At 42.2% G+C, this 11359-nt stretch overlaps 1 protein-coding gene across 1 annotated transcript; it reads right to left on the bottom strand.

Moving 5' to 3' along the window:
• Positions 1-5062: 5062 nt before the first annotated feature.
• On the bottom strand, positions 5063-10236 carry LOC101734828. Its single transcript, XM_004911287.4, has 3 exons — positions 10036-10236; positions 6668-7057; positions 5063-5381 (listed from the first exon to the last, which is right to left on the bottom strand). Exons 1-3 carry the CDS (start codon positions 10085-10087, stop codon positions 5194-5196), a joined length of 630 nt encoding a protein of 209 aa, XP_004911344.1. The 5' UTR covers positions 10088-10236; the 3' UTR covers positions 5063-5193.
• Positions 10237-11359: the final 1123 nt, after the last annotated feature.

The following is an 11359-nucleotide window of genomic DNA, read 5'->3' as shown; positions in this document are numbered from 1 at the left end:
AAAGGTTTTGCTATACCCTCACTTGTGGGAGCACATATGCCATATACCCATTTCCTATCGCCCACGTAATTCTTCTCCTCTGGTAAAACCCTCACAAACCGCTAACCTGTCTAACCTTATTCACATTCCCACTCTCTGCTCTTCCTATCTCCCCTTCTCTTGTGCCCTTCTCAATACCCGCTCTGTAACTAACAAAGCCGCTTTTATTCATGATCTGTTTTGCTCCAAGTCTTTTCACCTTTTTGCCATAACAGAGACCTGGCTCTCTCAGAATGATAATGCTATTGAGGCAGCTCTCTCCTATGGCGGCCTTTCCTTCTCTCACACTCCCCGCATTACTGGCCGTGGGGGAGGGGTAGGGGTTCTGCTCTCCCCTCATTGCCGGTTTAAACTAATCCCTATACCCCCTACTTTCAGGTTTCCTTCTTTCGAGGTACATACGGTTCAGCTGTTCCACCCTCTCTCTGTGCGGGTGGCAGTTGGTTACAGACCTCCTTCTTCAAAACCCTTGGCTACTTTTCTCTCTGACTTTGAATCCTGGCTCTCTTTTTTTCTATGCTCTGACACCCCTGCAATCATTTTAGGCAACTTCAATTGCCATATAGATGACCCCTCTCAGCCCTGGCCCTCTCGATTTCTCCATCTAACCTCCTCCTTTGATCTCCGGCAATGGACTAATACAGCTACCCATAAGGATGGTCATTTTCTAGATCTGGTCTTTTATAAAAATCTAGATCTATCTACATTTAACAGTGAGCCTTTTCCTCTTTCAGATCATCATCTTATCTCCTTTTCTATCTCGCACATGTCTCATTCTCCCTCTAACTCTCAGCCTAAAACCCTGATTCGCAACACGCGAATGGTTGATATAACTGCTCTCTTAGTTCTAGCCTCTCCTCCTCCTGTGCTTCCTCTGATCCTGAGTTACTGGTAAATACCTACAACTCAATTTTATCATCTGCAATTAACGCCCATGCCCCCCTGCAGCCCCAACGCAGTCGTGCCCACAATCCCCGTCCCTGGCTTAACCCTCAGACGCGACCTATCCCAGGCCAAGCAAGCATACTATAACACACTTATAAATAATAAAAAATCAAACCCGCGGCGCTTATTCTCCATATTTAACGCGCTACTTCATCCCTCACCTAATGAATCAATCGTATCTGAACACACCCCCCAGGACTTTGCTGACTTCTTTAAAAGCAAAGTCGATTCTATCCGCAATCAATTTTCCCAACCCTCAGATACCGGTAATCTCGACCTTCCTAAATCTCCTCTCTCCCTATTCAGCTCCTTCAGTCTCGTAACAGAGTCTGAAGTTTCTCAGCTTCTCCGATCCTCTCCGCCTACTCCCTGCTCTCTGGATCCTATGCCCTCATCCCTACTAACAGTGTGCCCCTGCCATTACTCCAGCTCTTACCCACATATTCAATTCCTCTCTGGCTTCTGGTACTTTTCCCTCTCTCTTCAAACAAGCATGTGTCAAACCCATTCTTAAAAAGGCTACGCTGGACCCGTCCTGCCTTTATAACTACCGTCCCGTCTCTCTCCTGCCCCCTGCCTCTAAACTCCTGGAACGTCTTGTCTTTTCTCGTGTAACTAACTTCCTCTCCACCCATAATCTGCTGGACCCTATGCAGTCTGGTTTTTGGCCTGCGCACTCCACTGAGACGGCCTTATGTAGAGTGGCAAATGATCTCCAGACTGCCAAGGCCAAAGGACGCTACTCGGTTCTCATTCTCCTAGACCTTTCCTCTGCTTTTGATACTGTTGACCATTCTATTCTTATGCACATTCTCCATTCTCTGGGTATCCGGGATCAAGCAGCATCCTGGTTCTCTTCCTATCTCTCTAACCGCTCCTTCTCTGTCGCTCTTACTAACAAATCCTCTACCCCGGTTCCGCTTAGTGTGGGGGTGCCTCAGGGCTCTGTGCTTGGTCCCCTGCTGTTCTCCCTGTACACTCTCTCTCTAGGAGACCTTGGGCCCGATTCACTAAAGTCCGAAATAAGGAGAGCTATTTATAGCATGCGTTAAAAATCTTATCACTTCTTATTTTTCGCTCGATTCACTAATTAAGAAGCGATGTTCTTGGCGTTATTTATCTTACGATGACATATTTTAATGAAAAAAACTATGCGATAAGCGTTATAGGGGCCGATTCACTAAAGGTCAATAACGCTTATCGCATAGTTTTTTTCATTAAAAAGCATGCGATAATTAAGTACCGATTCATCAAAGTCATTTTGCATGTGTTAATCCGCATATCGCATGCACAAAAAATACGCATTGCGTTAATTAGCGAATAGAAATAGTACTAACGCATGATTCACAAACACATATGAAGCGTTAAACGTGCAAAATATCGTGTTAATCTGTGTGAATATTAACCCTACTTGGGGCAGGCGGTACTTAAAGAAAATTGTGGTTCGTGAGCTATTGGCAACACAACATGGAGTTTGCAGTCGTATTTTTTCAAGTATATGTTGGCCCTTGAGTGATGCATCCTCCAGTTTTCAGGGAAATGGTGGTTTTCAGAAAGTAATGGTTACGTGCGTAATATATTGCGCGCTGCGTAATATCTTGTGCGCTGCGTAATATATTGCTTGAAAATATGGCATCGTAAGATAAATAAGGCCAAGAACATCGCTTCTTAATTATGACAATTGTCCTTTTAGTGAATCGAGTGAAAAATAAGAAGTGATGAGATTTTTAACGCATGCTATAAATAGCACTCCTTATTTCGGACTTTAGTGAATCGGGCCCCTTATCTCTTCTTTTGGTCTTAAATACCACCTATATGCAGATGACATCCAGATATATCTAGACACCCCTGCACTAACTGCTGATGTCCAAACCCAGATTGGTAACTGCCTCCTGGCTATCTCCTCCTGGATGAACCGACGCCAGCTCAAACTTAACCTAGCTAAAACAGAGCTCATGGTCTTCCCGCCCAAACCTGGCCCTCCTCCTCCTTTCACCATTACTATTGATGGCATGACCATCAACCCTGTAATTTCTGTACGCTGCCTTGGGGTTATCTTTGACCAGTCTCTCTCCTTCTCTAACCATATTAATAACACTGCCAAAACCTGCCGCTTTTTCCTCCACAATATTGCCAAGATATGCCTCTTTCTTTCACAAGCAACAGCTAAAACACTAATCTATGCCCTTATCCTTTCCCGCTTAGATTACTGCAATCTCCTACTAACCGGCCTCCCAGACTCCCACCTCTCTCCCCTGCAATCAATCTTAAACTCTGCTGCCAGGATCCTCCTGCTCTCTCCTAAGAGGGATCCTGCTCAGCCTCAATTAAGCTCACTAGCATGGCTGCCTGTCAAGCAAAGGATAGCTTACAGAATCCTTCTGCTGACATTCAAAGCCCTTCACTCCTCTGCTCCTCACTACATTTCTTCACTGGTCTCCCTACATGTTCCTGGTCGTCTCCTTCGCTCCTCTCAGAGCCTCTGTCTCTCTACACCATCCACACCCACTGCGCTCTCTCATCTTAAACCTTTCTATCTCGCTGCTCCTTACCTCTGGAACTCTATCCCTGAATCCCTCCGTAGGGAAAACTCACCCACTCTCTTTAAGAAAAAACTCAGCTGTTACCTTCTGGAGCACTAAAACATTATTTTGCCCAGTCCTGCGCTTAAGGGCAAATACCCATACCTGGTGCACTCTTACCTTCCAGTTTGTGCCTGTATGTTACCCAACCACTTAGATTGTAAGCTCTACGGGGCAGGGACCTCCTCCTACTGTGTCTCATACCACATGGCACTTATATATATATATATATATATATATACATATATGTATTTATTGTATTTATTTATTATATCACTTGTCCTCCCTGTGTGTAATTTTGTATTCTGTAAGACTGTACAGCGCTGCGTACCCTTGTGGCGCTTTATAAATAAAGTTAAACATACATACATACATACATACATATGCGGGTATGCACATGTGGGTCAGACAATTAGAGTTAAATTGTTGCTACAAAAAGAAAACAAATGGATTAGGTTGTTGGATACAATGCAACCAAAAGGGTTTAATGGTCAATATTTTGTTTGCCCCTTGGTAAGATAGGCAGGTACAGTATGTGCAGTGTCCTGATTGTTGTTCAGATAGGCCTATGGCATTGTCTAACTTTTACCTTTTTCAACAGGAAAAATATATATATAACAAGGGGTAGGCCATGGTTGATTATTTATTTCTTTCTTGTGATGTTTTTTCACTTTTTTCACTAGGTGTTTCTCCTTGCCTTACATGGATTGGGCATTTGTACGTGTACTGGGCAGCTATAAAGGCTGGACGGCCCAAGAACGGGAGGCAGCTCGGTTTTCCAAGGGAGATTATGCAAGTTTGTTGGTTGGGGGAAAGGGGCATGACTTGGGACAGAGTAGTGCGCAGGATTGGAGAACAGCTGGGTCTTGGCCATGTTAGTACTAGTAGTAGATAGTAGTCTTGCATCTTGGGGGGAATGACCTAGGAGTCTACCCTATGCATGACATTATCAAGGAAATGAAGCACGATGTGTTGGAGATTTAATCGAGGGGGTGATTCTTGCATGGTCAGAAATTGTACCGAGGTTGTTTTAAAGGGGTGCACGCTCACAGGAAGCCACAGGTAGAGTTAAGGTGGCCATACACGTAGCAGTATCAATCTTTCGTCCAACCATTGGTCGCCCTGCACAAAATATTTTACGTCATGCCCTCTTTTTGGCCACTCCCCCATTGCCGTACACCTGCTCAACATCCCAGTCACAAAATTTGAGGTTGAGACGCTTGCCAGGGTCAATTTTCCATGAGGACAGGAAATCTGAAATGGGGTCAGTTCCCCTAAAACCTGTGACAAGTAGCTGCTACTTAGTAGCTTGGTGTGTCTTCGCCCTTAGAAGCACTACTGCCAAGGTGATGTGTACCCAAAGGGACAGCAAGTCAAGCTTAAACAGGGCACACATCTCCCTGGCAGATAACAGCTAAGCTGTGTAGAAAGGAATGGTTTTAATAATTAAGTGGAGATAAATAATGGTCAGGCATCGAAGCCTTTGTTGCCAAAACGTCAGCATTTGAATAGTTTATTTGCGGATGCCGGATAAACAGATACATCCTTTATTGGTCAAAGTTTCTGGTTCTCTCATGAATGTAACACAAAGGTCTACGACTTTTATTGGATATTACAGTTTCCCCAATTAAGGACTCCGTTTTTTTTTTATTTTTAGTTGACAAAAGAGGATGAAGACAGTGATAAAGGTGGAGAGTAAGTGGCTCCCAATGAGTATTGAGATGGAAGCAGGTAGATCAATGTTACCGGAGATACTCAGGCAGAAACAGTTTGTAGATATTTTGGCCTCGGCCGCAGCCTCCTCATCCGCTGGTTCTGCAGAGCAAGAACGATAATTTCTATTAATAAAACCTGTGATACCGTTGGTTCCAGAGTAGAGAAAAAAAAAGACCATGTGACCATGAAGAGAACCTTTGATTTAATAGAATGTAGCAAAGTGCTTAGTTAAGGAAAGAGAAATTGGGCTAAAAGGATTTTTTAATATCTAACAATATCTATATAATGATCTATTTATAGAGTATTAAAGCGGACCTGTCACCCTAAGAAATAGGTCCAAATTATTTTCTATATTGTTAGTTGAGCAAAATAAACTTTACTTACTCTATATAAATAATATAAATCTTGTTTCCTTCCGTCTTGGAATTACTCAATCAAAGCAAGCAGGCAGGCACCATTTTGTGGACACTGTTATGAAGGCAAGCTGTGTATCATGCCAAAATCTTGTTTATGTGATAGAATGGGGGGCCTGATGCCCAGGCCCATGCACTGGCTATACAGTTAGATAAGGAGGAGGGAGGGGAGAAGTGAGATGTGCAGTGACATCTAGGAAGTGCTGAATGGAAAGCTAAAGTTATTGTCTGCCCCACCTCTATGCCTAAGGCATAGAGGCGGGGCAAGCAATATATGATTGACAGCTGGGATTTTTAAATGCCTTTATAATGGGTTTGGATGTGTTAATATAAAAATGAATTTGGGTTTCATGTTTAATTTGAACAGGACTTTTATTATACAGATTTTCATGTCTGGGTGACAGGTCCACTTTAAGTGAGTAATAATGTGTAAGAACGTACACAGAAGGGTGGAAGAGACTTTAGGGGTAAATCGTTATGATCCAGGACCACCAAGGGGCACAAAACCACACTCCTTAGAGCTTTTTGTAAAAGTACTTGTATTGAGGGTGAAGGCACATTTGGTGACAAATCCGTGACTAATCTGCCCAGCCAACCTGAATGGTCGATTAGTTGCAGCGACTTATAGAGTAACCAATGGCAGGAAAGTCGCTGTCACTATTCGCCACAGCCATCTTAAAGAAAAAAGTTGCGGTGACTTATCGTCCCATTTGTCTTTGCCTTCAAGGTTTGGCTGTGCTTTGCGACCTCACTAAGCGAGCGGATCTTAACATGTATGGCCACCTTTAGTTGCATTTCTGTCTGTGGTCACAACTCCCAGCATCTCCTAGATGCCAAGCCTCTAAAATGGATTCATAAAACTACTTGTGGGCTTGGATCAGTTATAGGTTATAACTACTTTATTATTTCAATTAAAAAGAGCTAAAGTGTCGCCATGTTGGCCAGTAGGTTACAGAGGGACATTCCACATACCGATATCCTGCACGATGACACTAATGACGGCTGAGGCAGATGCACTGGAATCCCGTATTGTCACCTGATAGGAACCCGCATCACTTATGTTCAGTCGATGGATAATCAAGGAGCCATTCTCTGGCACAATCTCCATCCGCCCCTCTCTGCCCCCCACTGGGTATGTGTTGATGTCCACATGTTCCTTTGTATCGTCAGCCGACCTTATTGTCCGGATTGTGCATTTAATGAGCTCGTTTGTCGAAGCCAGATGCTCCCATTTGAGCTGAAGCCAGTTGGTCCGTGGGGGACTTCTGTACGACGTTGGGAGGAGGAGGGAGCTGTTGGGGGTTCCGCTTACATGGAGCTGACTAGCAGAAATGCTGAGGGAGCTCAGAGTGAGAGCTGGACCTGAGAAACGGCCAAACAGAACATTTATACTCCATGCAGAATTGACGTTTTCTATATGAGCCCTAACAATAACTTGATTATTGCAGAAATAGGACGGAATGTTTAACTGATTCTATTTAGAAGGTTTCCTATTTCCGTGAGATGAAGCTTATTCAGATTTGTGAACATTACCTTTTAATATGTTATAGCATGCGCTACTCATGAAAAAATTGCAATTGGTTGTCATTATTTATTTTGTAAAGTTTTTGAATTATTTGCCCTCTTCTTTCGACCCTTTCCAGCTTTCAAATGGGGGTCACTGACCCCGGCAGCCAAAAACGATTGCTCTGTGAGGCTACAATTGTATTGTTATTTTTAATTACTTATCTTCCTATGCAGGTCCCTTTTCTATTGATATTGCCATCTCTCATTCAAACTGCTGCCTGGTTGTTAGGGTAACTAAGACCCTAGCACCCATTGCTGCAAACTGGAGAGCTGTTAAGCAAAAAGTTAAATAACTGTAAAACCATAAAAAAATGAAGACCAATTGCAAATTCTACATCATGCAAAGTTAAATAAAAGAAGTTACTAGAGCAAAGTTACTAGAGCAAAAGGCCGAGCTTGCTGGATCTGTTGTTTTTCAGCCTCAGCTTATAAGTATCTTTAGAACCCGTATAAGCAAAGAAGGTTCCATTGATCCTTATGGAATGTTCTTCAATGATAATATAGACAAATCCCTGTTTGCCTCAGATTTTCTGGGTTCCCTGGATTTTGACAGCTGCTCTCTGTGTGTTTTATTTCTCCTACGAAACATGTATTTGGGTCATTTTGTTTTTAATTCTAACTACCAGCGCATATCCCTTCCTATTCTCTTATCTCACCACTTCCCTTCGAACAAAGACTGAGCAGAAGCCTCATCGACTCCACGATTTCCTGACTGTGTCACCAGTGGCCTTTACAGCACATTTAACCTTCATCAGACACCACAGATAATTACTTTTTTTCTGTTGTTATTTGTTTCGTTCCCCCCTCCGTGTAGCAGCCCAGTGAGTCAGATTTCTTACTTTCATACATTATGTAACCCTATCATGACCCAGAAAACGAAATTCTAGCTTAGGTTGGTAGAACATCACTTACATTGGACTCCTTTTCCCCACTGGACCTTCTCAATGGAGAAGGCAGAAGATGGTGTTGGGTAACTACACCTCTCAGCTGCTGTATAATAAAATATAGAGGATGCCAGAGGTTCCCAAACGCCACAGGGTTATACTTTCAGTAGACCAATTGGGGTGATAGATTGCAGCAATATTCAATTACAGAGCAAGGCAATAGAACCAACGTGGTGATGGCTTGGAGGGTTGTAAGATACACCTTTGGGACTACCAGTTAGTGGTCCATATCCCCCCCAGTAGAAATGTTTAGAAAGTAATTACTAAGCGGGAATCCCTTTCATTACTGTGGTCCCTTTAGGCAAGTTATGACTAGTTATAACTCCAGCTATCAGTCCTATGGTGGAGCACAGGCTGCTCCTGCTAGCTAAACAGTTTAACTTACGTTCATAGAATGTCAATAGCAGATGCTAATCCCATTGCTGTCTAACCTCATTCACGGGGTCCCTGTTCCCCAACTTCTCTAAGGGTTTGTCTTTCCTGGGCCTGGGCTTCCCAATTACTTTAATAAAGTGTAACCGGAAATAATTATAGACTCCCTGAGCCAATGGGGAACACTAACCCACCCAAGTACCAGGGCCTAGGAATAGTTGGAAATATTAAGAAGGGGATACTTTTTTTGACACAGAAGTCGCTACTTTTTTTTACCACAGCCTTTTTGACGTGACCACAAATTTTGGCAGTTTCCAATGGTGAAATGCACAATTTCACAGCGAGTCCATTCCCAGTTAAATAAATTCTCTCATTGCTATACATTCCTCAACACATCAACTCCATGACTTCTTTATAGACTGACTTACACCGTACCGACATGTAATGGCATTTGCTTCCTGTCTAAAAGCTAAAAATGAGTTTCGTTTCCCCTCTCCGTCCCCAATAGCAGCCCATTGAGACAGATCTCTGTCTTTCTAGGCATATTGATACATTAATTAATACATTTCTTAACAGGCATTTCCCCTGATGCTTCTGGCCAATGTATCAACTAAGGTATCAATTAAGTTCGGAAAATAGGAAGCAACTGAAAAGAGTCATTATCAAAAATGATAAGTTTTGTGAAGGCAGATTATCTTTTTACATATTCCATATGAAAACCATCACAGCCAGCCATGAAAATCATCTTTGGAGGATTTAGTAAGGGGGCAGTCTGCATTCTTTGTTTTGTTGTTACTGTTTTACTGACGCTACATTATATACTGTATTCATATACTGGTGCTATTTATATACTATATTAATATACATATTATTACACCATATATATAGATCATAAGCATTGCTATTATATTAATGCTGTAGTATATGCTATACGTCAGTGTATAATATCATATATGTGCCACTTTAGTGATGCTGTAATATATTCTATGTTGTTATATTAATGTCACTTTATGGCTGACTCAAGGAGAATGCAGAGCTAATCATTCCCTCCATTCTGTGTAACTGTAAAACATAACCTTTATTGTACCATAGAGCACCAGTAAAATGGCTTAGCATATAACTATATAGCATTGGATTCTGTGATTAAGAATATTGTTGCACAAGTTTCATAAAGAAGACACAGCAGGTGTGTATGTCTCATGATTATTCTAGGTATAAAGAGCAATAAAGCTGTGGAAGAAAGAAAATAAGAATGGGGGAAACAGAAGAGGTGAGAAAGGAGAAAGAGAAGAAATTGCCTTCCTTAGCCCTGTGGATAAGTTCTAGTGAGAGCTCTATAAGTAGCACTTTCCCTTTATTTCCTGAGGTTTCAGCCCTTATGTGAGTGACTCTGAGCAGTGACTGGGGGACCCCAAGGGGGAAAGAGATGAAGTGAACATTAGAATTGTGATTCCTCACCTGGTATAATGAGTAGAGCCAAGAGCAGGAGGAAGGCAGGGGGCACACACATGGCGCTGGGGGGCACAGTCTCATCGCAGGCCGTTCAGCTTCTCACTCTGGGCAGGAAGTGTGAATAGATACAGTGGGTCGGTGCAAGGGAGACCGTAGCCACAGCCGCCTCACCTCCCATCAGAGTCACCAGTGTCTCCAATCTGAGCTCCACTTGCTGTGTGATATCCTGCACTCTCTCCCTTTTCTCTGTTTCTCTTATTATATAGGCAAATATATATATATACTGTGTGTGGGGGCTGCCATATTATTACCCTTGGGCAGTACAGTACAGGTATGGGATCCCTTATCTGGAAACCCGTTATCCAGAAAGTTCCGAATTACGGAAAGGCCATCTCCCATAGACTCCATTATAAAAAAACAATTCTAATTTTTAAAAATGATTTCCCTTTTCTCTGTAATAATAAAACAGTACCTGTACTTGATCCCAACTAAGATATAATTACCCCTTATTGGGGGCAGAACAGCCCTATTGGGTTTATTTAATGGTTAAATGATTCCCTTTTCTCTGTAAGAATAAAACAGTACCTGTACTTGATCCCAACTAAGATATAATTACCCCTTATTGGGGGCAGAACAGCCCTATTGGGTTTATTTAATGGTTAAATGATTCCCTTTTCTCTGTAATAATAAAACAGTACCTGTACTTGATCCCAACTAAGATATAATTACCCCTTATTGGGGGCAGAACAGCCCTATTGGGTTTATTTAATGGTTAAATGATTCCCTTTTCTCTGTAATAATAAAACAGTACCTGTACTTGATCCCAACTAAGATATAATTAATCCTTATTGGAGATAAAACAAGCCTATTAGGTTTGTTCAATAGTTAAATAATTTTTAGCAGACTTAAGTTATGGAGATCCAAATTACAAAAAGATCCCTTATCTGGAAAACCCCTGGCCCGAGCATTCTGGATAACAGGTCCCATACCTGTATCTATAACTTTTTTGTGAACAGAATATCAAGCAGCTGCCTGTGCCCGTATTTAGGTGCAACTGTTGCAGTCTTAAAAGCTGACAATTACTTGCTCATTCCATAAGGGAGAAGATTATGAAAAGCTACAGTACCATAAATATAATTGTGGCCTGAGGGTTTGCTACTTACTCATTAGGGTAAGGGCACAGGGGGTGCCAGCCTATAGCAGTCAGCCAAAAACCAGCTGAACCCTCAATTGCATGTCCTAATAGTGCAAATAGTCTCAGAATATCACACTGTACATCATACTAAAAGGTAACTTAAAGGTGAGCAACCCCTTTCACAAGGGAACCTGT

This window comes from Xenopus tropicalis, chromosome 1, assembly GCF_000004195.4.
Source record: "Xenopus tropicalis strain Nigerian chromosome 1, UCB_Xtro_10.0, whole genome shotgun sequence".
Lineage (NCBI taxonomy): Eukaryota > Metazoa > Chordata > Amphibia > Anura > Pipidae > Xenopus > Xenopus tropicalis.
Note: the sequence above shows the minus strand (reverse complement) of the source record. Positions and strands in the feature narration are given on the sequence as shown.

Coding starts and splice junctions, on each gene's coding strand:
- LOC101734828 (XM_004911287.4), bottom strand. CDS start 10,087: ATGTGTGTGCCCCCTGCCTTCCTCCTGCTCTTGGCTCTACTCATTATA. Junction 7,058..10,035: donor GGCTCTACTCATTATACCAG/GTGAGGAATCAC, acceptor GCCGTTTCTCAG/GTCCAGCTCTCACTCTGAGC. Junction 5,382..6,667: donor TGTCATCGTGCAGGATATCG/GTATGTGGAATG, acceptor CTTGCTCTGCAG/AACCAGCGGATGAGGAGGCT.